The sequence below is a fragment of the Anguilla rostrata genome, chromosome 2 (genome assembly GCF_018555375.3).
Source record: "Anguilla rostrata isolate EN2019 chromosome 2, ASM1855537v3, whole genome shotgun sequence".
In the NCBI taxonomy this organism is placed as follows: domain Eukaryota; kingdom Metazoa; phylum Chordata; class Actinopteri; order Anguilliformes; family Anguillidae; genus Anguilla; species Anguilla rostrata.
In genome coordinates, this window is record NC_057934.1 from 25272002 (window position 1) to 25298578 (window position 26577).

General features: G+C 40.6%; 2 protein-coding genes across 5 annotated transcripts; one reads left to right on the top strand and one right to left on the bottom strand.

The window, feature by feature from the left end:
• Positions 1-204: 204 nt before the first annotated feature.
• Positions 205-14718, bottom strand: mrpl10 (mitochondrial ribosomal protein L10). Of its 2 annotated transcripts, none has more exons than XM_064321383.1 (5): positions 14560-14718; positions 8864-9030; positions 7558-7722; positions 1093-1237; positions 205-821 (listed from the first exon to the last, which is right to left on the bottom strand). In XM_064321383.1, exons 1-5 carry the CDS (start codon positions 14597-14599, stop codon positions 574-576), a joined length of 765 nt encoding a protein of 254 aa, XP_064177453.1. In that variant the 5' UTR covers positions 14600-14718; the 3' UTR covers positions 205-573. The 2 variants fall into 2 exon arrangements, with proteins under 2 accessions (XP_064177453.1, XP_064177454.1); XM_064321384.1 differs by lacking the exon at positions 14560-14718 and adding an exon at positions 11034-11147.
• A 245-nt stretch (positions 14719-14963) lies between these two features.
• Positions 14964-26136, top strand: pnpo (pyridoxamine 5'-phosphate oxidase). 3 transcript variants are annotated; one of them, XM_064321380.1, is made up of 7 exons: positions 14970-15302; positions 16263-16387; positions 18459-18558; positions 18982-19035; positions 23164-23292; positions 23491-23561; positions 23688-26136. In XM_064321380.1, exons 1-7 carry the CDS (start codon positions 15108-15110, stop codon positions 23851-23853), a joined length of 840 nt encoding a protein of 279 aa, XP_064177450.1. In that variant the 5' UTR covers positions 14970-15107; the 3' UTR covers positions 23854-26136. The 3 variants fall into 3 exon arrangements, with proteins under 3 accessions (XP_064177451.1, XP_064177450.1, XP_064177452.1); XM_064321382.1 differs by lacking the exon at positions 14970-15302 and adding an exon at positions 15314-15927; XM_064321381.1 differs by lacking the exon at positions 18982-19035 and having other exon boundaries at positions 14964-15302.
• The last annotated feature ends 441 nt before the right edge of the window (positions 26137-26577 follow it).

Here is a 26577-nt window from a genome sequence, read left to right on the forward strand (position 1 = left end):
CTTGTGTTTCACGTTGTGCAAAAGTACAGAGCAGGTTCACTTGTCTCTGTGGATTGGCTGATATGGTGAGCACAGCACAGTGAATAAGAGGAGCACTGCCTGCATGGGACCTGAGTTCCATAACTGGAGTGTGATGCAACACCTGTGATTCACCGCTGCCAGTCTGCATTCCATTGGGGAAAAAACACAGACAGAAGAAGCCAATTATGAGATCACTGATTATTTCAAGTTTGTATTTAGTTATGTGCCAAGGTGACATGGGAGGGAGGGCAGGGTGCGGAACACAGGTGGTTCCTTTTATTGTGTAAAAGAACAGTCTTAAATATGACTTAACATTTCTTGATCCGTCAAAAACAACATAAGGGCTGGTAGTTGCAGAATGAGAACATAAATGACACAGTAGTCCTTTTGGGGTAGATAGCAGTATGAGGGGCCAGTGACAGAGAGTGAAGTTCAAAGGTCAGAGGACAAAGCTGCAGACATGAAATAACTGCGGCATTCATTCCCACTGGCCCCAATACAGCCGGTCAGCGGCAGTCCAGCACTGGGAAGGGGGGGGGGAGGGTGCTACAGCTATACGGGGGTCATCTCCCCTGCCTTTCCATCACTCCCTCCCGGTGCTCCTTCCTGGCCTTTCTGTGTCACGTACTGCTGGAGGAGCGCGCTCAGGCGGGCTGGGTGGTGCTGCAGCACGGCGGCCGTTTGGGACGTCTGCAGACTCAGTGCGCTAACGACTTGCCCCTGAACCGTGGCCAGAGATGGTAGTTTAGAGTAGCTGACCAGCCCCTGGAGGCTCAGCAATGTGTTCTCAATGCAGGCTCCTGTAAAGTGAGAGAAGTAGAGAATGAGAGAATTCACACCTCAATCATCTGCTCATTTGAGGCCAGTCATCTACAGGTAGAGGACAGTGGTTAACCTCTAAAACCAACAGAGGATCCAGAAAATCAGTACCAGTGACCTTAATTTTAGTTAATCTAAAATTACATTCAAGGGACCATCTGTTTGAATGTTAATAAAAATTGACTAAATTTGGTTTTCTTTTTTTTAAGTCAGCATTTAGTTCATAACCAGAGCTCAGAACCCAAAACCTACCCATGAGCACCATCTGGGGCACAGCCCTCAGGCCCTGCAGCATCTCCTTGACCTTGGGCTCCTTGCTGACGAGCAGTACTGTCGGCCCAATGAAAAGGGGCTCCATGTTACTGTACTGGGAGTCCTCCAGGAAGGCTCGCATCACCTGTTAAAAAACATGAGTTTAATTCTGTTGTTGGCCATTTAATGTTATTGTGATCTTCTAGGAACTGCTTTGGACATTCAAAGCTGTATTATGCACGAGAACCCAATTTTTCGTGGGAATACCTGAAAGCGTGTCAGGCAACCATAAATGCATTATCAAAGGTTTCATGTAGACCACACTGAAGCCCCCTCCCAAGCCAGCAACTTACATAACTTTGCAGTGTTCACCATTTACCAACCTCCAAAGGTCCTAGACCCATTGTAAATTTAGAAAATTGCAAAGAACACATTTCAACCACAAAGAATCGATTAAATGAAAGGCAATGGAGCTCAAGGTAAACAGGATAAATAGCGCAATGAGAGACAAGACAAGCCTCAAATGTCACATCCATTCCGTCGTAAAAGGCTGTAAAACATTTCACTCAATCTAACATACCTCTAAACGGGAATGCTAACAATTCTATCAAGTGATACCCCCCACCCTAATTTGTTTATAAGCCATCTCTATGTGAACATGTACCTGCGCGTGCGTGCGTATGCATGCGTGTACCTGTATGTGTGCGTGCACATGCGCAAGCATGCGTCTGTGCGCGCATGTCTTTGCTGGTGTGGTTTCTATATTATCTTTCCTTCTGGGTTTTTGCTGATTCATACATCAGGCAAGGACATGTTTTCAGTCCAAAGACTTCGAGGAACAGGCGAAACCCATCTACATTTACAGTGGAATTGTATTGTACTAATGCCATTACCATTTACCATGGCTTTATAATATATACTGGTTAGTTGGTACTTGGTGAAACCAAAATGTATGGAAAAAAAACTCTTTAATAAAAGCTGCACATCTGCACTTCAACCACATTTGCATTGTTTGATTACAAATCTAAAATTGTGGCGTACAGAGGCAAATCAATGTTTGTCCCAAACATTTTAGAGCTCATGTTTGCACAATAGGCAGTGTAAATACTATTTCTGTCATTAAGTCAGTGATATGAAATCACTTGTGTACTGACGGCCGGAGCACATCGAACCAAGTCATTTGTTTCATTCAATTCGTACTTCTCCTGAAGAACTCGGTGTTAAATACAAATCAAAAGGAATGACTCGTACAAAATGTGCTGGATTTAGGAAAATGCATAAACTGGCAGTCCCGAAGAGCATTGCATTAGGAATCATCCTGTCACTGAGCTCAATTTTATGTAGGTCCACCATTTTGCCAAGGTAGTGCAAGTCATTCCAAATAATTTTTTTGCTTCCTGAAAATAAGCACCTCAAAATAACCACTCCCACGTTCCCATTCTATAGGCTCAGGCCCACGCTATCCCCACAGGCACCGAGGCTCATGCAAACTGTAGTATTTGAAATACCAATTTAATAAAAAAAAACATGGTATCTCCCTAAAGGAAGTTGAAACATGCACATGTTAATCATATGGTATTCAAACCAACTGGACCTCAAGGAGCACATCAAGGCAACATCACGGTCCTGCAGATTCCTTCTGTACAACATCAGAAGGATTCGACCATACCTGACGACGCACTCTACCCAGATGCTCGTCCAGGCTACGGTGACCTCTCGCCTTGATTACTGCAACTCTCTCCTTGCAAGCCTGCCAGCTTGTGCCATACAGCCACTACAGATGATTCAGAATGCCGCTGCCCGACTCATCTACAACCTTCCCAAATTCTCCCACGTCACTCCTCTGCTGCGATCACTCCACTGGCTACCGGTCGCTGCCAGGATCCGGTTCAAAGCCCTGACCCTTGCCTACACTGCAGCCAACAGGACAGCCCCCATCTACATGCAGGAAATGATCCAATCCTATGTGCCTGCTCGACCACTCCGCTCTGCGGCAGCAGGGCGCCTTGTAACCCCTCCCACCCAACCAAAGGGATCACAGAGCTTCTCCACCCTAGCTCCCCAGTGGTGGAACTAACTCCCCGTCCCTCTCCGAACCTCCCCCTCACTACCCATCTTCTGCCGTGGCCTGAAGACTCATCTCTTCAGACTATACCTGGACTAACTACCACCACGCTGTATATTTCACTCTAAATCCACCCTCCCCCCCTTTTATGACACGTTACATGTTGCCCCATCCCAGCACTTTTTGGTAATTTGTATTTGTCCTAATACTGTAGCTTATTCTTCTGCCTAGCAGGCTTTGCAGAGGTTAGGTCAGAATAGTGTTCACTGTGTGAACTAAATGTGTTCTTGGCTAGAAATAGCTGTACAAAATAAGTATTGTATCTTATTGAGCCTGTGTTTAGTAGTTGTCTATGACCATGAAATGCACTTTTTGTATGTCGCTTTGGATAAAAGCGTCTGCCAAATAAATGTAATGTAATGCAATCTGTTAGCGTCTACATTGTATAAACACAACATTTATGCAATATGAATTGAATAAAATTTAACAAGACATATCATCTAGCAAGCTGCCTGTATTTGGGTACCTAACTAGCTAAAGTTAGCCATCAAAATCACAAATGCTAAGCCACATAAATGTAATGTATACCTACCTAGGTAGTTAGCTCTAGCTACCTAGATATTTCCCAAACATTCAAGCAATTAGCTAATTATACATATCTTATATGCTTAAAGCTTTACCACATGTTAAATCTTACATTTGTTAACCATATTTGACATGTCTTAATAACTTCACTAGGTTTGTAAGTACACCCGCAGAGCTAACATTAGTTATCAATTGTAATTCAGAACTCCTAGCTGGCTTCTTAGCTACTAGTTACCTTTACAGTTCACAGGCTAGCGAAGCTACAAAGTAAACTAACGTACCAGTATCTATACGTACATAAGCGCAACAGCAACTTTCACAGTGCACAATCATGTGAAAGCTTTGTATCCCATAAGGGGTCGACACAGCACAATGACACCAGAATTGGAAATAGGGTGCAGCAGTGAGTGCAGTTACACCAATTCTGGATACCTAACTCTACTTGTGCCTGAGGTCACACACACGTATACACACGCGCACGAGCGCCCACTGACACTCACACATGCACGCACACCCCTCCTCTTTGTCTCTCTCACACACACACACACACACACACACACACACACACACACACACACACACACACACACACACACACACACACACACACACACACACACACACACACACACACACACACACACACACACACACACACACACACACACACACACACACACACACTCTCCTTTTCTTTCACTTTGCTATGGGGACGGAGTGTGGCACAGTGGGTAAGGAACTGCGCTTGTAACCGAAAGGTCGTAGGTTCGAGTCCCGGGTAAGGACACTGCCGTTGTACCCTTGAGCAAGGTACTTATCCTGCATTGCTTCAGTATATATCCAGCTGTATAAATGGATACAATGGAAAGTGATATGTAAAAAGTTGTGTAAGTCGCTCTGGATAAGAGCGTCTGCTAAATGCCTGTAATGTAATGTAATGTAATGAAACGCACACACAGTGACACGGGTTTACAAAGGAGGACTTACGAGTCACATACGAGTGCCTTTCTTAAATTTCTCATGATTGAATTGTTTAAGAAACTTCTGATGCTTTACCTAGAAAATAAATGCTCACATTTATTAGTTTTCTGTTAATTGTTGCTCATCTATTGTTTGAACCCAGCCTCTGCGTTAATAATTTATGAGACTGACAGAAACCCCTGCTGCACCTACAACCTGCAAATCTGGTCTAACACTCACTTTATCGTTGCTATAGCACCTATTGCTTCTAAGACATGGAAACAAAAGGGCATGACTCATTTACATCCCATTTTTGAAAATAACTCTACTCAGCTTACAGGAATGGGTCCACATGGTATTTGTAAACAGTAACTACAAAACTTAGTTCAAAACATCACTGACCTCTTCCCACTCTGAGGAAAAAATACTACAATTTCCTCATCAGAGAAACTTCTTATATAAGCTTCTCTCAAAATAGACCCCCAACCATTTCCATTCCCATTAACCAATGGGAGAAAGACTTCTATCTTCTGGACACATACACTGTATGACCAAAAATTACCTGGACACCCCTTGGTCTGAGCTTCTCCAACAGTTTGGGGAAGGCCCTTTCCTGTATCAGCATGGCAGTGCATCCAGGCACACAGTGATTTTGTTGAGAACGGTGTGGAAGAACTTGACAGTCCTTCACAGAGCCTTGACCTCAGCCCCATCCAGCACCTCTGGGATCAGTTGGAAAGCCAACTGCGAGCCAGGGCTAATTACCCAATCAATGCCCAACCTCATTTCTTCTGGCTGAATGGAAGCAAATCTCTGCAGCATTGCTTCAACATCTAGAATAAAGCTTTCCCAGAAGAGTGGAGGTTGTTATAGCAGCAAAGGATGGACCAACTCAATATTAATACCAATAAATTTGGATGAGATGTTGGATGTCAGGTGTCCGCATACTTTTGGCTATGTAATGCATCTATTCAGATACCTTTACACTGACATCATCCACCAAGATACAACTAATCCAATACAAAGTCACTCACAGACCACACATCACCCAAAACCATGTTCAAGATGGGTTTCACCGTCTCTGACACAGATTCTCACTGCACCCTGAATATCCCAGACACATATTACCATTCTGCCTGGCCCTGCCCTATTTTCCAAAACTTCTAGAAAAACTGGTCCCCAGTCCATTAATTATCTGTATTTACCACAAAATGCATGCCACATATGTATACTCCCTCATCCATCCACCTACACACTGGCACACGCATGGAACCACTGATATAAATGTACGCACAAGCAAAACAAACACACCATTCCTCACACAAAAGAACGAATATGACACATTAACATCAGCTTATTCAGTCCCCTAATACGGAACATCAGTTTCTGATCAGTTTGTGACACCATGCGTTTGTCCATCATTCTTCTTAAGATATGTTTAGGTTTATTGACTCACTTCATGTACAGTCACTTTGACCCATCTGAATGTGTATGATAAATGTTTATCTCTGTCCATGCATGTTTGGTATGTGGTGTTTACGAGGTTGGAAGGAGCAGGTGAAGCTATGTGGGGCGGTCTGGGTTATGGGGTTAAAATCTAATTACAAAACCATAATTCCACTCATGATTATTGACATACCATATTTCTTTATTTTTCTTCTTTTTGAATTTTTTTGGGGGGTTTGAGTGGGTTCACTTGCAACATGTAAAAAGATATTTTTTGTATTTTATGATTAATGCATTAATCAGTGGTTCCCTAACTCCTGGTTTGCAAATATAGCACCATAAGCACAACCACAGGAATTTTATTCTTCATGGCATGCATAGCTATTTCTGACATAATGTGGTTTAAGAGGGTAAATAAACCCTCCAAGCAGGACTGAGATTGGGAACCACCTTTAATGATGCCTTTAATAATTTCAATAACATGTTGAATATATGTACAGCATAGAGCAGGTCATAATAAAATGTGTGTTTCCAATGTGGATTTGAGAAGATACAAATAAAAAAACACTGTATGCTCTATGCAAAAATAAAATAATTCTAAAAGCACTATTACAAAACAGCCGATGTCAAATGTCTAACCATATATACTCACAATTGTACATTCAGTTAAAATTCATGGAAAGAGGTCAAGCTCCATTCGTGTTGCATCAAGTCAATCCTCCAGGATGTCGTTATACCACTGAGCGACTCTGACCTCCAGTGTATTGAGACTGCACTGACCTCTGTTGGTAATAGTGTAAACTGCAATTACCAAAAAAAGGATGAAAGGATGAAAGAGAGAATAGAGGCTTATCAGAGGCCACGTGAAGGCAGTTTTGGATAATTGTTAGGGAATTTGGTCTGTAACTCCAAGGTTGTTAGCTCAAACCCCAGGAGGAAAAGTGTTTTTTGTACTCTTATGCAAAATACTTAACCTGAGTTACCTTCAGTAAATATCCAACTGTTTAAGTGGATCATATGTAAAAAAGTAAAGTGCACCTGGACGTCTGCTAAATGCCTAAATGTACAGTAATATCTGTATTCATGTCATTCGACTTTACAGGAAGTGTGCAACTACGCAATGTTGCTTTAAAACACTGACATTTTAGCATCATCTGAGTGCACGACTGGACTCCTCCTCAGTGCACAACTGCACTTCTCACTGTGGGCATGATGTCCTGATGATATTGTGAAATTTTTTAATTTAATAGCCTACAGCGTGGCTTCTGGGATGCATTTTGTTGTTTCTGTGACGGCATAGTGGTCATGTCTGTATGGTAAACAAGTGGGACACTTGGACTTTCAGGAGACTCACAAACACTACTCATCTTTGTAAGAGTGCAGCAATGCAACAAGGAATGTGGCTTCACCTGGTTTGGGAAGAATCGGACAGCGATTCCATGCTTGCTCAGCCGGTGTTTGAGGTGCAGCATCTCCTCAGCATTTGTGGCACTGTTGTGAACCACGGCAATCATCTTACACTCCTGGAAAATGGACTGCACCTCCCTCTTCAGAAGCACCGCCAAGCCACTTTCCTGTGGAGGCATGAAAGGAACTCAATGATTAAACATCTGAACTCTGGCCACTGTAGCAAGGACATGATTCTGCAAGACCTGTGCAGCATTTGATCCCTGTCGTAGGTTTCGTTTACCTCTGTTACGTGTGCGTTTCATCTTTACAGTTCATCATCTGATTGGCCGTTTCCGTCTCCGGTTACTCGGCTTGAAAAAGCTGCGGTTTCCCACTTACCAATGGAGACTAGCTCTTCATACTCATGCTTGGTGTGTGTTCTGTATAGTGATTGCTTCGTTTGACTTTGCATATTTGAGCCTATTTTTGCTTGATTCTGATTCCCGTCTAGCCCTTCTGGTTTGTTAGCTGATTAGATCCTGTGTATGACCAGACCACTGATTCGTTCCCTTTAACTCTGATTCTTGCCTCAGCCATTCTAGTTTGTTTGCCTGTGATTTGGTGGGTCTGACTCTACGCTTGTAGTATTCAATCCTGATTCTCGCCCAGCCCCTCTGCTTTGTTTGTTGATTGGATTTTGTGTTTGACTATTCGCTCGTTCTCAACCTCAACCTCGACTCTCGTGTTGCCCTTTGCTCGCCATATAGGGTGTCCCAGCTGGACTACAAGCCCTTTCATCGGGATACAAGTTTGTTATTTTGCTTATTATTATTTTTGAAGGTCCTCTGGGTGGAGTTTTAACTCTCTGTTGCGGGTACACTATTCAGAGTTTTGTTTTCAGACTACCGGCTAATTGTCCAAGCTCAGCGTTCAAAGTGGCCCCATGCCCAACACCCTTCGTAGACTAGCCAGTTTTCAGTTAGATCTGGATAGGCAAATAGGGACTGGAGTTACTGCTCAGTTTACATTACATTTCCCTCACCCATTCCACGCATTTCCCTTATCATTCATCCTGTAACGGCCTGACCCTAGACCAGGTCGTAACACATTACGTGTGCAGTCTGAAGGCGAGCTACATCAATGCAACAATATTGTCAAAATGACTGAAGGGACTCCATTATTATCTCCTGTCTGACAAGAAAAAATGATAAAACAAATCCCAGCACCACACGTTCCCCCCAAAAATGAGACGGCAGTATCTGTTCTTATGCCAGTACTAAAGGCACTACAACGTGGATTGCTGCAATAGTTGCAAAATGCACTCACCTCCTGGTGTGGTTTGACCTGGGGGACACGGCGCTTTGAGGCTGAAGGTTTGGGAGGAACGTACTCTGTGACAGCCAATAGCTTCTGCTTGAGGAAGTGCATTGGCTTCCTGTGGCGTGTAACTGCCTTGGATCCATGACGAACACAATGTGTCACGGGCAGCCAGCCTGCAAGACAGACATTTAATTTAGTGACCATATAGTCTACCAAACACATTTTTTTCTAAAATAAAACAAGGAATATAAAAAAAGAAAAAATTCCATTCAAAACAAATTGGTAAACATTCAAACAACTTGTCCTCCGTGGTCACAATCAGGCACCTTTTAAACTGAATGTCTTTGTTTCATTACAATTGTTAAGAATTTTTCAGGTAAATTAATAATTTAACTAGAAGAGCGCACTCAGTAGAGTGCAGATCTCCGCCAGGCGTGTTAGCTTTGCTGATGCAACAATAGAGGCTACAAAATCAATGCAACCAGACAAATACAATACTACAAGTTTTTACCATGTGCCACTGAAAATCCCAAAAACGCTGATTCAGTGAAGTAACGCTAAAGGTGGTGACATGTTAGCTAATTTCATTCATATCAGCCACGATGTGTTAGACAGAGCTAACGTTGACGTTTTAGTCTGGAACTTTAATTTCAAATCTTGACAGGAACAATCTGGACAGGAACAATTCCAAAAGACCAGCGATGTAAAATATCAATTCCAACGTGAAAATAGCAACAAAATAATTGCCACAGATTCAAACATTAACGCATCCTGTTAGTAGGCGGATTATTTTGTTGGCATTTTAACGTTGAAATTGACATTTTACATCGCTGATGTTTCATTCCAAATGGAAGCAGTTGTTGATCACTTGCGGCCCCAACTGGCCGGTAAGGAGGAGTGAGGAGTAGGAACTTAATGTATTTCAATGGACAATGATGGAAATTAATTCAAATAAAATACTTGTCGTTGACCGATTTGCAAAATATTTGAGAATCCAGGTCCTTGGCCTGATGTCAGCACGCACAACAAGTATTAGGCTGATTGGCCCAGTAGTACGCGAGATCAGCTGCGGACAGACACACAAACAAACACACACGCGATCAAACACATAATCCCCTCCAGACTCTCGCCTGGCGCTGATAATTAGGCCTCAGTTACAGTTAAATCACCACACTTTCCCATGCTTAAATGAGCTAGTCGAATGAATAACCTTGTGACACAGACAAGGATAACCTAATTCTTTAGTTCAGAGATCAGTTTTGCTGAAATTCAACAGACATGAATGAAGCTCTAGTTCTGGTTAAGAAAAATTCTAAGAGGACTCCCAGAGAATGTATCACAGAGCTTAACGCAATTTCTTAATCTATTTTAATCCAAGTTAGTGCACCCGAACAGTCACTGAAAATAGAATTGCCTTTCTCAGGCATGAACAGTGTAAAATTTCTTACCGAACAGAATCCCTGAGTTTTTTACAAGTGAAATTTATTGTTATTGACTGCAAGTAAAATCTATCGTTGTTATGGTTGCAGCACTTTCGACACATGCAATGCCTGACCCACAAGCGTAGGAATGTGTTACCATGGCGGCACAATATATAAAACATAGCCTACCATATTTGGGGAAAAAAGGCTACATGCCGTCACTGTATATAGATCAAACCTGCCATGCATTAAAAAAACACTTTCCAATCACCCACTCAGTCTGCTTATAATTCCATTATTGCGCAAAGCATTTAAAACCATACAGTGCTGTGCCCCCCTTACAAAAGAAAAAAAACTGTAGTCTCCACAAGTTTAAAAATAGACCCACTAGTCTGGTTTTGACAACGTTGGGTCTAAATAGTTCAGTATTTTCTGTAGCCTAATTGAGTAGCTATATTTTATGTACAAAAAGTTGCAAAGAAATTAAAGTATAAGCCTAAGTATACTTATCTTAAGAGTATAATAGTTCAAAGGTGAACCAAGTACACTTTCTTGTTTTTGGGTTAATGAAACAGATTGCACAGGCACAGTTATTACTGAGAAATCACTGAAAATGCTTGATAAGAGGACAGCACCTTATTCCTAAGTTCCCCTCCTCAGTCAGTAAGAATTAATTTAGGACCCTGAAAACCTATAAACAAATTCCACAATTCATGATGCTACATGCTCAGCTTGGTTAACTTTGGTGGATATACCTCTGCCCACTTTGTTTTGTAGTAGATCATAAAGATCATGTACATATTGCCTCTTGAGGTTGACGTCAGTTTCCCCGCAAGGTCCATCCCAATCAGGACAAATGGTTCAGATACCTGAGCAGTTCCAACAGATTTAGGAGTGAACAATGAAACATTGGTAACTTTACATACAAAGTGGCATGAATACATGAAGCTTACTTGAGCCGGGATGAATTTTTGTTTATTGCTTGATGTGCTTCTTCTGGCACTGAGGGAAATTCAGGAATAAGGTGCTATCCTATTATCATTCATTTTCAAAGGTTTCTCAATAATAGCATCTTTGCCTGCGCAGTCAGTTTCATTAACCCAAAAACATGGCTGAGGCTCACTTCAGTTTTCTTATTTACTAACTATGGATTTCCCAATGAATTTAATGATGGAGTGGTGCTGGGGTGTCTTTCATGATATCATATGACACTACTTGAAAATCCCAGTTTTAGGCAGAATTAAACTTTGACAAGGTTGACCCAATAAAGTGTCATAAGCACACTGCTATAGCATACTTTCTAAAAATAAAAAAATGTACTTGGTTCACTTTTGAACTATTACAGTTCAGAAAAGTATACACAGGCTGTGTCCCAATTCGAAGGCAGCTGCCTCGGTGCCCGCATCCTTAGAAGGCAGCTCCCTCTGACGGTAGCATCTTAACAGTAAAAGAACCTCAAAAGGCAACGAATTTGGGGTGTACTTTGAAGGCAGAATGACATCATAGAGAGTTCACGAAACCAACACTAGATCAGTGTTTACTGTAGTGATTACTAGCAAGTTAGCTGGCTAGTTCAGGGAAAACTGACTGGGGCTTAAAAACATTAAATACATTATTCCAGTGTATTAAATATTTTAAATGTACTATTAGAGTGGACTACAACAAATTATCAAGTTCACTGTATATTCACATTTCCACCGCTTCGCTGGTTTGAGCCACCATTAGCCTAATTTAACGGCTGTGGGAAGTCTGAGGAAATTGTAAAGGCCTATGGGATAGCCTTCCAGCTGAAGTATGCATCAGATGTTGCCTTCAATTTTAACCCAAATAAGGCACCTTAGAAGGACACATTTTCTGATGACTTCAGTTTGGGACATGCCTATGAATGACAAATGAAAAATAGTGAAAATGCTGACTTCAAATGCTGCCTTCTAAGGCAGCTGACTTTGTATTGGGACACAGCCTTAGACGTATACCTGAACTTCTTTGTAACTTTAAGTAGGCTACTTCAAGTACACTCAAGTAGGCTATAGATAGGGGCTCATTCCATTGCTTATTTTATTTTTTCGCTCAACAGACATGCACAGTTGTGTCCTTGGTCACATGCCTGAATCACGTGTACAGAGAGGGTCGCGCAGACATAGGCTAAAATAAATAATAAAGAAAAAATTCATGTCTTTGTCTGTGTGGTAGGAAAAAAATATTTTACCTTGGAAAAATAATAATACTAATATTATGCACAGAGTTAACGTCAATATTTGAGTGTAAGTATTTTGTTTTTGCTGTCAAAAATGAATGGAGCCCAATGGGGAAACTGGCTTTTTGAGCGAAAATCACAGATATCAGCCGAGGGCGACATTACATCCAGTGCTCAGGTTAGGAACCGAAAGCTGGCTCCTTGGGTCTGGCCTGTCACCAGGCATCCTGGTAGTTTACCAAGATGGCTGTCTGTGTACAGACAGCTCCACTTTGTTTCTGGTTCAGATATAATTTGTACACATCAACTATTTTATTGGATACAAGGCTAAGCATGCGTTACTATGTGCTTATTCACATAGGTTCTGCGTTAGACGCTATCACCCATTATTAGTGTGACGGCTAATCTAAGTAGTCAGGTAAAGCAAGCAAACTGGAGGAAAGTCTTTAAAAAGGCCTGTATAGTAGGCCAAGCGCAAAGATGAAGCTGGCAGTGTAGCAATGCACTGGGGTTATAACTAACGTTTGATCAAAAAATAAAGCTACATCGAGGCTACTAAGCACAGTTGTTACTATGTGAACTGAACTGAATTTAACATGGCTTTATCATCTCCCAAGTTTGCAACTAGCTAGCCATGAAGTTAGCCAACAAGACTTTGTATTTGGCTTTATCATCTAGCAGCTAGCTGCTAACTTGCCAGATGATAAAGCCAGCTATAGAGCCTTGTTAGTTACCTTCATAGCCAAGAAAGCTACATACGAGGCTACCAAAATAACTAATATACCAGTAAACAGGATGAAGCTGTCTTCTACGATTTGTGCTTTGTTTCTTCCACTCAGTCTTTCAAAACTATCCTGGACCACCCCCTTGAGGACTCAGGTTTATTACCTCCACAGGGGCGCACTTTGAGTACGTACAACAGGGCCGTGCGTTTGTAGAGTGATGGCCCAGTGTTGTCATTTGCATTTGTGTATTTATGTTGGGTATGTTTCTGGCCTACTACACGTTTTATGGCGGGGGATTAGTGCCAAGGATTCATTACTGAAGCCAATTGTCAGGTCAAATTTATGTGAGAGAAGGAGGTCCATCTACTGAGTACATCGCCTATCATACGTCTGACATAGGCCTACGTCATCAAAAAAAGTCTATGGCAAGCCTATTTGAAAGCAGTATGAACTACCATTTACTACTGTTTTTCTGTCTCATTCCACTTCATGGCATTTTCTTACAATTTGTTGTAAGAAATTTGAAACAGCCACCGTCATTGCTTCAACCAATATCGTGAAGCCTTGCGTCAGTCATGCAGCCACAACATATCTGACTAGTAAAAACTCAGATATCTGAAAATGTCATTTGACTAGTAAAAACATAATAAAAGATATACCCAATAATCATTGGTTACGTGTGAGTCGAAAGATATTCTGTGACATTGTTGTAGATCTTTTAAAAGGTATTTTTAATTATCATTCTTACTAGTCAGTTTATAATTGCAGATATCTTGAATTATCATTCTGACTGGTCACACTGTAATTATGACATGTCACAATGCATCTGTAGACATTTAAAATGTAATTATGGATAATCAAGCGAAACTATGAAATGTTAAAAGCGCTTGCCATAGGCGGCGCCCTTACTGACGATGTATAATCAGACGTATGACAGGCCTAGTGTAGGATGCGCCTTATCGTTAGTCAGGGAATAGTACAACTGTCACTAATCCCACGCATCCTCTATTCCTCCGTCCTCGTGTCCTTTCCTTGCGTCTTTGTTGGGTAAGGAGCTAGGAAAGGACGCAAGGAGGTAAAAAAAAAAAAAAAAAAAACTATTTAAATGAGCCTTTTTTATTTTTATTTTTTACTTCAGACTAGCCAAACAAACAGACTAAACAGTCATGTCTTTCTAGCTAGCTATACTACTAGCTATATTGGGTTCTTGCTAGCTAACTATTGACAGTGCCGCGTTACGAGACGTTTGGCTAGAGTATATAATGTGTGACTGTCTCGCGAAACATAGTACGTTTTAACATACTCTACATTACTGAAATCTTTTTATTTTACCCAAGTAAAATATTTAGCACAGCTTACCCTGTCTGAGTAGAAGCTTCCCACACAAGGTCGCCGCCATCTTGAACCGGAAGTTTCGACACACGATTAGAATATTCCATGGTAGGGACGCCGATGATTTTAGCCATTCATCAGTCCATGCTAGTCAATTATATCTAGGGAGGTTATGTGAAAGAGACGTTTAAACTGATATGACAGCATCATTTTACTGCATATGCATGTGTAACCAGAAACGTTTCATGTGCAGAGTAACAGTACACGAACGGTACAATTCAAAATCGCATTTGTGCAGATGATGTAACCGAGCTCAGCGATTGACAATCTGATTGGGCAAGGGAGGGGTTATCGAATGAGTAAGGTTAAATCAGGCAAGTGTATTTCACGAGCATCAATTTGGCGCGCTTAAGTGCGCACATCCACTAATATCCACCTCATGTGGATACGTGTCTCTAGTAGTTGTTATAAAGTATTCGTCAATCTGGTTATGTAAGATCTGTGTATGTGCGCAACGTGTGTACTGAATTGATGCTTCAAGATATACGTACCTCACTTTCAGTTCATGCAGAAGCATGATTCGTAAGTGCTTCGCAAATTGGCACAGTACAAAATTGCATTTACGCAACTTTTTTAGAATATTGATCCAGCCGAATTCTGTTGCACTGCCAGCTGGCCGGTCCGGCCTCTCGTTTTTCGCCATAAAACCTACTGACGCCACAGCTATGGATCTGAGTGACATGCGAAAGAAATACAAGGGAGACGAAGAGGTTAGATTTGAGTTTGAGTATTTTTCAATCTTAGCAAACGTCACACAGCTACAGTATGCACTATACACCGTACAAAGAATTATATTGTAAAGACGAGTTTGTTAATATAACTGCGCGATTGCAAATGTTGCTGAGGTTACACTTGAGCCGGGAAGTGCATTGACCTTTTTGGCGAATGTTTGCTGGAAAATAAGATCGCAATCGATCGCTGATACGTTATTGTATATAACACACATCGACGTAAATGTCAGTAGCTGTAAAGCAAGTGACCAAATATAGCCTATGTATAACTATGGACAATGGATGTGGGCAATGGTTCAATTACAAAAACATGCGAGCTGCATAAGCCTCACTTCAAACAAGCTTGTCAAGCTAAGGGTACCCTGTCAGTTTTCATTTTCAGTGATCATTGTTCTGTTTTCAATAGGTCAGTGTTCCAAAAACGTTCCCCATTGAGATGGTTTCGATAACAGAATTGCAATTACAATCTTAGAAACAATTTTCGAGCTATGATTTTGTGATGGGTCATCAAAGCAGACTGTTTGATGGACTACGATGTGGAAGAAACAACGATACATTTTCAGCACACAATCTAGATGTAAATTGTACCAATTGGCTTCTCCAGGTAACTTATTAAAAGATGGCATGTTGAATAGAATCTGGGGGTTGTATTAACTGACTTTGAGTTATTTTACTGCTACATGTTGTATTTGTCATGGTCAATTTGTTTGTCCTGTTTTTTGGCTGCCATCTTGACCTGGATTCCTGTGGATCTTCTGGTTACATGAAGGTTAAAAGGGGCATCATTTATAGGCTACCTAAGGACATGTAGCAGTGGTCACTACTTTGTGTGGTGATGACAAATTGCACAGTTATGTGATGTAAGATATATCACATCTGTGCTGTGCTGAGGCCCAGGAGGCTTAAAGAGATTGGCCAGGTTGTCCCTGTTTGTCACAGTGTTTCGAGGAAGACCAGCTGGTGTCTCTGGATCCCATCAAGCAGTTTGGTAATTGGTTTGATGAAGCAACAAAGTGTCCTGATGTAGGAGAGGCCAATGCTATGTGTATCGCCACATGTACAAAGTAAGTATGACTTCTTTATCCTCTTTCTCTGTGATACTGTGTGGGTGGTTGTACACCGATGGCCTGCTGTGTCAAAATAATAAATGAAAATCTGTATTAACCAAACCTAGGCATCCAAGTGGCATTGCATAATTTCTGCCTTCAACAGTCAATTTCAGGTCTGTTTGTCCAGCCCTCATTCAAAATCTCTTGACTAACAGTAATCATGATGGCGAATCAGTGTTGGTGCCTGTGAGCTGTATGTGTGTACACCATTCAAATGTGCACAAGATACTCATGCAATATAACATTAAGTCTCAGTAAACAAATTCTGCCTTCCCTTTCTGTTTTTAATCCAGTCCAAAGATCACAGTTGTGGATCATGTATAAACTTTTTTGGTTTGAAAAATTCTGTTATAGTATTGCTGTTATACAGTTAGTGAGAAAAGAATGGACACAACCTTTTGCTGTGTTTCCCTTGAAATTCCAGGCTTATATGACCTTAGACACTGGACCCGACAGGACATTATCAAGTTGAGGTGTCTTGGTTACTGTAGCCCCTGCCAACTGCAATCCCAACAACCAACTCCCTATTAAAGCCACTGAGATCTCATATTGTAACTATGGTAGTCATTAAGGCATATATACATTATACATGACCCTGTGTGTGCTGGGTAAGAGTACTATCCATACTAAAGCAATTGTGTTGGGAATGTGTAGGATGTTGAAGAGAGAAAGGTTATATGTTGGTGCCAGTCCTCAATATAGATTAGCAATGGAAACCAGAGATTTACACAGCTTCCCTGTCACATGTACACAGGTGCACATCATATAAAGTCATGTAATGGCTTGGCCAGGTTTATTCATCCATATAGCCTATAAGAGTCTGAGAGGAGTAATCTCTCCAAAGTGAAATTATACCTTGTTTTCCTAATAGGTTATAATTATAAGAATTTTCAGTCTTTCAAATACAATGTCTTGTGAAGATTTCAAATATATAAATAGGGGGTTAATATCAGAGTTGGCTTACAATATAGGTTAGGTAGCATGATGCATACATTGGCATAATATTTAGGAATTTAGCAGATGATCCAATCCTGAGTAATTTAAGTAAGTGCAGACCTCCAGGCCTAGGCAGTCAACATTGATGTGGCTCATCAGGGTCACTACCAACAGGAGTAGTCAATATATAATCTTACAACATAAAGTTAAATGCCATAGTAGGCGCAAGAGGGAAATAGATAATGTAGTGTGGCATTATGAAGAGAATTGGATATAGGTTTAGATTTTGCATCAGTATGGCTTGTAAACGCATGTAAGATGTTAAGCATTAGACTGGCTGTGCCCCCTTATGTTGATCTGTGAAATTCTCCCTGTGTGTCTTGCTATGATGAAAATATTTTTTTATTGTCTCAAAAAGATACAGTTATGCTTTCTAGACATGAAAGGCCAATGGTAAAATGAATAGGTGGTGCTGGAGGATATGAAATTATGTAATTTGCGTGAAAATAATTAGAAGACCAGGAGAAAATGAGTTTATTGTGTCGTAAGGTGTTGGCACAATGCTGTTCCTACATGCTGTCAAGCACAGGCAGGCATGGCATTAGCCTTTCTGTTGCCCTAGACAACATTGCGGACTGGGTGGGGGGTTGGCGGAGATGGCGATTACTGACCGGTTTGGCGCCCCCTCAGCCCAATGGTGCCTATACCTAGAACCAGCCCTGAGCACAGGAGAAAAAAGAGCATTTGTCGAACACATTTGCTCACCTCAGTAATGGGTTATCACTGATAATTGTTGTTTGGCCATTAAAAGTCATATCCAAATTGTGCTTGTTTATATGGGGTCAGAATGTATGGAATTTACTTCAGAAAGGACTGCAAGTCCATGCTTATTGTGGTTATTGCTGTAGGAATCCAGGCGAAGTGCAAGTTTTGTTGCTCTATACGCATGAGGTATGCCTCAGTAACCTGTAAGGTGGTTGGTGGCATATCTGCCATCTGAGTGGACTGATTGCATTGTAATTATACTGTAAATATTGTTCTCTTTCTCTCTGTGTCCCACCCTCTCTTGTGTATTTGTTTACCTGCACAGGGAAGGTCTTCCATCTGCTCGTATGGTGCTGCTGAAGGGGTTCAGTGACGAAGGCTTCCGCTTCTTCACTAACTATGAGAGCCGAAAGGGTAAAGAACTGGTGAGTCCCCAATGCCCCAGAGCCCCGCTGCCATGAGCGGGATGGAGCCTCTAATTGGCTGTTATCTCAGTTAATTTCTGGTGTATTGCTTAGTAGCTGAGTCTTATATATGTCTCTCATGGACATGTAGCTTAGTTATTGCTTAGTCTTCAAAAAAACTACAAAGCAGAATGTTCAGTCTAGATTCCTTTATTTCCTTGTTTCTGTTATATGGAGTAAAGAATTATATTGCAATTATAATATAATATATTATATTATAGGTTTAAAAACATTCAGGTGCCAAGATGGCAAAAGCACTTGGTGTAACTTGATTTAAGTCCTGTTGGTACAGCCTATCGTAAGTTCAAATGTTCAATATGGTCTTTATGTGCTTACATTATGGTACATAGTTCTTGAGTGGCCTATCTGGATCTGATCTTGCAGGAGAGCAATCCTTTCGCTTGTCTTGTCTTTTACTGGGAGCCACTGAACAAACAGGTAAGCACTTTTGTGTTCATGAAAGTATGGCAGATAGGGTTGGATAGTATTTACAGTTCCACTTCACATCTTCGGATTGTCAGAAGATTGATGATGCCTGATATCATCACCATGGGGGCTGTGGGGAATTATGTGTACATGAACATATACAGTACATATATTATCTCTTAGCCTACATTAAAGCCTATGTTAAAGACCCCCTTTACTCAAGAATGTTTTTTAATGGTTAGCTTTTCTTGGAAGCATGACTTTCACTATACAGATTTTTCTGCAGAACTTGTCACCAGAGTGCATTTTTCATGTTCTTCCACTGTGAACGGAGAGCTTCTCCATAATTCCCAGAAATCTGATTTGGAAATGTGCACGTACCAGCAAAATTTGTGACATAACAAATATGTGGAAAGTATTATGGTCCACTATACAAAGATATGCAAATTACATGCTAGCAATTTACATTACATTACATTATAGGCATTTGGCAGACGCTCTTATCCAGAGCGACGTACAACAAAGTGAACTGTACAATGACGTACAACAATTTGGTGAAATGACGCCTTAGCGCACATAAAGATGGCTAGTTGGTGACATTGTAATGAGAATGTGTTGAACATGGTAGACGGTGCAGTTTTAGGATGCAATCCCAAGGTAGGAACTTCCTTCCACTCGTTACCAAAAGATCCCATTCTAAAACAAAAAAATAAAAATCTGTTAGATTAATAGGTGTTAGTTCACTTTTTTGTTTATTTTTATAAGTCAGAATTCAAATGAAACAAGCCAGAATATGTAGAATAATTGTCCAAATGTTTCATGCTTATTTGAGAATATACATAAATATATGCAGGTTCACCATTACGCCGTTTTAAATAGTTTTAGTGACGTAGAAATATTGGAGCTACTATTACTAATTTTCATAAAATGGAGGAATTAATCTAAACCCCATGTGATTTGATTACATTCATTTTAATTGAACAAGATACAAGGACTGAAGTAATTGAAGTTGAAATTGAAGTAAATGTATGTTGCAATACAATCCACCACTTATACCACTTATTTAACACAACTGTAGTATATCTGTTGTCACAAATCAAAATGTTTAATCACCCGTGCCCGGTTTTTCAAAAATTTTTAACTGGATCGGATTTCCTTTTTTTAATCCAAGATCATACCACATCTAGCGTGCAACATCAATCATTTTTGTCCTAAGTAGATGCCACTCATTCCACAGCAGGATGAACCAGCTAGATAGTCAATGAGAGATGTGAGTATTTATTAAAAGGATCCTTGAATTTAGTAATTCAAGTATGAATTAATTCATTGTTTTATTAACTAGAGTACAGTTATCACAAGTTATTCAGCCCTTCATTAGGTTATTATTTCAGTTGTTTACTGAATAAGCATTTACATGTTGAGACATTTGTTACTTGTTCGGCCATTTCTATCCCCTTATTGTTTTATTGTGTGGTTCCACTTTATAAAGTTTTATTGTCCATTAGAAACTGGAAGTTGTGTTTGGCTCAATAGAAAGGCTATGTATCACTAAGACATGAAAATAGTACATGTGGCTATATATATGGGGCACAGCAACATCACAATAAATTATAAAACCGTGTTTCAAAGTTCAGCAATGATGTGATGTGCACACAATCTATGTATTTTTCTGCACATATCCACCTTACAATCACAATTACACGTCACAATTTCTTGATTTTTTATACCGCCCTTCACCTACTCCTCTGTCTTCTACCCCACCCTCTCACCCCAAATACCGCACGTAACCTAACGTAGGTAGCTGGATAGCTAGAGGTAACATTAGTACCGTGTAATGGGCAGCCACGAGTGACAGTAAGAAGGCAGATTTGATTATTGCTTGATTAATTTCATTACATCTAAGTTATAGCTTAATTAATTCCATTATGTTGAACGTAACATTGATTTTATCGTTGGGACTTTTTATTATGAAAATTTCAGACCCTTGCGAAAGTCCTTACTGTTGCTATCTTCACACTGCATGTAACGTTACTTACAGGTCCAACATCACTCCACATCACTTTTCATTCCCATGGTGAACTTCAGCGGATGCCACCAAGGGGAAAAAATGAACTAATTCTTGGATGAGCCCTGTCGGCTTGTCTTTGCTGTGTCTGGGCTTTTCCCCTAGCTAGCTAGTAACAAACCCTCCACTGAAATCTGATCCCAAACAACAGGCTGAGTCGCCACATCCACCCCTCCCCACACAGAAAAGAGTGCCACGCCCAGCAATGTCCCAAACACATTTTAGGATAACAAATGCAGGTAAAGGTGTGCAAGTTCGGCAAAAGTGCGTAAAGATAAAGATTGCCAGTGTATCATAGATACACTACCGGTCAAAAGTTTTAGAACACCTTAATTTTTCCAGTTTTTATTGAAATTTACGCAGTTGTCTCAATGTACTCTGAAATTAAAGCATAGAACAAATAAACAATTGGAGATTAAAAAAAAGAAATCATGGAACCGTACTGTTTAACACAATTTAATATAAATTTTCAACTCATCAAAGTAGCCACCTTTTAGAGATATAACAGCTTGAACACACTTGTGGCATTCTTTTTACAATGGAAATCAAATATTGTTCGGAAAGTTCTTCCCAGCACTGTTGCAGAAGCTCCCACAAATGTATTGCACTTGTAGGTTGCTTTGCTTTCACCCTTCTGTCCAGTTCATCCCAAACCAGCTCGATGGGGTTTAAGTCTGGAGACTGTGCTGGCCATTCCATGATTTGAAGTCTACCGTCTTGTTCTTTTCTTTTAAGGTAGTTCTGACATAGCCTGGAGTTATGTTTTGGGTCATTATCTTGCTGTAGGATGAACCAGCGACCAACTAGGCGTATACCAGAGGGTATTTCTTGGCACTGCAAAATGCTGTGGTAGCCCTTTTGGTTCAGGATGCCAGTCACCAGCAAAAGACCATCATGCTTCCTCCTCCATGTTTGACAGTTGGTGTCGCACACTGAGGAACCATCCTTTCACCTACTCGACAGTGTACAAAAGCCCTGCGTGATGAAACGAAGATTTCAAATTTTGATTCATAGGTCCATAATACCTTTTTCCAGTCTTCAGTAGTCCACTGCCGGTGCTTCATGGCCCAGACAAGCCTCTTTTTCTTATTTTGCCATTTTAACAATGGCTTTTGTACTTCCACTCGACCTGTCAAACCTGCAGCTCAAAGTCTTCTCTTTACAATTGAAACTGAGACTTGCTTACTTCGACCACTGTTAAGCTGTGCTTGAAGCTGTTGTCCTGTGAGCCACCTATCACAAGCTGTTGACTCTCAGAAACTTGTCTTCTGATTCTGATGTGGCTTTGGGTCTGCCGGACCTCTTCCTGTCAGAGCTTCCTCCAGTTTCCAAGTACCTTTTGATGGTGTAGGCAACTGTACTCACTGACACGTTGGCTTTCTTTGCAATTTCTCTAAAGGAAAGACCTACACTTTTAAGGGTTATAATGGTCTGTCTTTCTTCCTTCGTTAATTGCCTTTTTCTCCCCATTATGATAGCAATATACTTCTTCCTGCAATGCAATATTGTCCAAATAATGCTTCTGAGGGTGTAGTAACACAGACCGTTCCAACACTGATTTTATACAGAGGGTTTGTAAGTAATCAACAAAAGTTGGGACACCTGTAGGAATTGTTTGCATCAACTTTCAAGGCTTAATTCACTTCCATTGCTGCAGAAAAGCTGTAAGTTGTTTACCCATTATTGTTCCCTGAAAAAGGCCTTTTTTATAACTCTGAAATTTACGTTATTCTTCAGTTTTTGGTAACCTAAACTTTTTTTTTTTTAACCTCTGGCAGTTTACCGCTTACCTTTGTACCATTTCAGGTCATTGCTGCTTAAATTTCAATAAAACTGGAAAAATGGGGGTGTATGGACTGGTAGTGTATGCCTTTGCAGCAGTTTTAATCCAGGCCTATTACAAAAATTTTTACAATAACAGTTATGATAAATTTGGCCCTAGTGTACCAAATGTGATTTCTAGAGCAGAATGAAATTCTAATTAGGGAATATCAATGAAGCATAAAGATGTAATATGGCCTGTTTGCCACTTGATTGATGCTGGTTTACTGATGCCACTGTGCTTTTCGACATAGGTCCGAATTGAGGGTCCAGTGGAACGAATCCCCTACCAGAGCTCTTGTGATTACTTCCACTCCCGGCCCAAGAGCAGCCAGATTGGTGCAGTCGTTAGCCGGCAGAGCACCGTTGTCCCAAACAGAGAGGTGAGATCCTGGCCTCTGTGTTTATTCATATCTGCTTGTATATTTGAACTCAATGTAGGACAAAGCCTTATTTACTTCATCCTCCTTGTTGGAGTGGTTTGCAGATTAGACTGTTAAAAATCTTCCCTCGTTACCTTGACTGACTGACTTTCTGGGACTGAGAAAGTGGGACTTAATTACTGATGCATGTTTCCTCAGTACCTGAGGCAGAAGAATAGAGAGCTGGAGGAAAAGTACAAGGATGAAGAAGTCCCCATGCCAGACTACTGGTGAGTCATCCTATCAAAACCATTAACGATGGTTTTTGGACCTTAACCAGTTGTGCTGACAGGGCCCTGTGCCCCTGTGTTCTGTGTTTAGCTCAGTACCCCCTTCCATTGTTTTCCTCCCCTCAGGGGTGGCTACATTGTCAAGCCTCAGATGATTGAGTTTTGGCAGGGCCAAACCAACAGGCTACACGACCGCATCGTGTTTGTGAAGCCGAAGGACGGGGAGGTGGGCCCGGGTGAGATGCAGCACCAAGGGGAGGGGGGCTGGGTGTACTACCGGCAGTCCCCCTGAGCGCAGGAGCACAGACAGACAGCTGGCAGGATCGCAAACAGCCAGAGGAGCAGCTGGGCCAGGGCTGGAAAGCTGTCCACTTATCACTCTCAGTCATGCTGCATACAAATGTGTTGATTTTTTGTGATGGGGAAGTCTTTTTATACTTCAAGCCTTTTCATCATTTCAGGGGTACTAAGGATTGGTCTTTAAAACAATTAACCTCTGTAATTGTTTCAGAGGTAACTTGAATTTCTTTTCTGAGAACATTACATGTCCTGGAAAACCCTGAGTGCCCCTGAACTGAAGGAAAATGTTTCAGTGAAATTAATTTTTAACCATTGAGTTTTTAATCATTGTCTGCTCATATCTCCATTAAGGATAGCATTAAAGAATACCATTTTCAGTGCACCGGCAATCATACAAACACGTTGAAAATCCCATCTTCATACATGCACTTTATAATTCCCACTATTTTATTATGCACATGCTGTTTATGCACGTGACATGGACTCAGGAGCTGCCATCTTGATTGACAGCAATCTTGTGCTTTTTTTGAATGTGTGTCAGGCATTTGATCATGATCCCTTATCAGTAAATTTCTCTTTTACATTTTCCCTTGATATTGTGCTTCAAGCTTACTTTCTCACAACCTTTATTTTATAGCTCCCAACAGACTGTTTCCCTAACTTGAAGATACTCTGCATTTCCTTGTTTTGCAATATGAATTTTAAAGTTCATTCATTCTATCGATTTTATTTGTAATAATTGTAAATGTGCATAAACTATTATATGCATTTTTAGACTTTGTTATCCTGGGTAAGGGTTTCTGCCAATTCAACAGTGTATTATTGTATTGTTGATGCATTTCATTTCATATCTGCTACACGCCATCAGAAAAGCCTTCAATACTATATCTTTTATTTCTCTCTCCAGGATAACTTGTATGGTTTACCATTTTAGTCATTCGTAATTATGGATATTCACTGAAAGTGAAAATGTTGTTAAATGCCTTGTTCAAGTTAAAGCACTACTCCTTTCATGATACAAGCTTAAAAGCTTGTGTGTACAAAATAGAAATATTGGTGCCAATATCAATATCCTACATTTGACCTGTCATATTGGCCAATGGTAGTACCTCCCTGTTTTACATTCTAGCACAAATGCAAAATGCAACTAGCTTTTCAAATTCATGGAAGAAATAGAAGAGCACAGATGTGAAATCATGAGTGAAAATGTAGCAAATTTTATATTTTTAACAAAATATTTAAACTTGCTAGAGAGCATGAGCCCAGAGAGCTACCAAGTCTATATATCCTTTGCTTTTACGTTTGACTCGTGAAAATGATACATTAAAAATAAAACATGATTGTTTAGGGTACTTTTTGAGCATGGCATTTTCTCTTAATTTATGACATCAGTGGCTCATGCTGACGGAACGTGCATGGTCATCATATCAGCCATACTGGCTTATATACAGATGTAACTGTTTTATTGTCCATCCGTGCTAGCTTCAAAAAGAGTTCCTAACAATGTCTGCACACCCACCTGTGAATCTAAGGCATGAAGAATTCATGTAAAAATGACATTTATCTAGATTTCAGATGTCCTTGTGGTGTATGAAAGCAGCCTGATGTCTTAGTTTAGTCTTAGTTTGTCCTGGGTTGTCGTTGTGTCTGCTTGTTGACTTGTTTAGTCTGAGAATTAACCAACCACCTGTGTCATTGTTATGGTGTCAGCTAAGCTTCAAAGTCTTAAATGTGTTACATACAATGTTTCACACTCAGAATTCCATTAGGAAGAGCCTTTGTTCAGTCCTGTTTTAGCAAGAACCTCCGAAAGTGCTGTTTTAACTGTTAGTTGCTCTGGTAGCCAAAAGGACCATTTCTAAACAGTCCTGTATTTCAGACCATGCAGTAAAAACTTGTCTGACCAGTTCAGTTTCATTTCATGTGTTCAGTATTTGTGGATTTATCACAGTAGTCTCCAAAACTGCCATGAGTGACTATATCCTTTCAATTAAAACTGCTAAAGTTTAGGCTGTTCATAAAATATGTAGTGTTAAAATGTGGTGGGAGTCGGGACATCTACTGTACAGTATGTCGCACAATAATTGTTTTGAGAGAATGTGGACATTTGCAAAAACAATGACTTGAATAGGATTTTTGATGAGAACATGGATGTTATGTCTTTGAACAGAGTGTAGTTTCCTCTGATGTGTGTACACCTAAAGTGTTTCTAAAAGATATGTATTTTAAGAAAATGTTTAGATGGTACATGAATAAAATTTAATTTATTACTCGAGCTGTGCTTTTTTATGCCAGTAGGTGGCAGCATCATGCAAACCTATCGTCATCAGAGAGTCTGGCACACAAGTCCTCTCTGATCTGTAAAATGAAACCTTGCTGACATTATTTTACCAAACTGTACACTTCCAGATGAACCAGACAAAAATCGGTGGTTTGCTCTGGGTCCTGGGTATTTTATAGACACTTTTCAACCAGCAACAGGGCAGCCAATACAAAGCCCTCGAGAAGGTTCTCTGTCAGGGCTACAGGTCTGTTTGCTCTGCCTCTGGACATTGTTGACTAAAAGGGAGCTTATTATTTGGAAGTTCCAGGTGTAAGTCATAATGCTAGGCTACCTTCAGGACTTTGCCTCCTCGATACTGGAGCTGCCCATCCCTGCATTGAGGTGAAATGCAAGGTTCTTTTGTCATTGCTATCTGTGAACATAGAGTTGGGC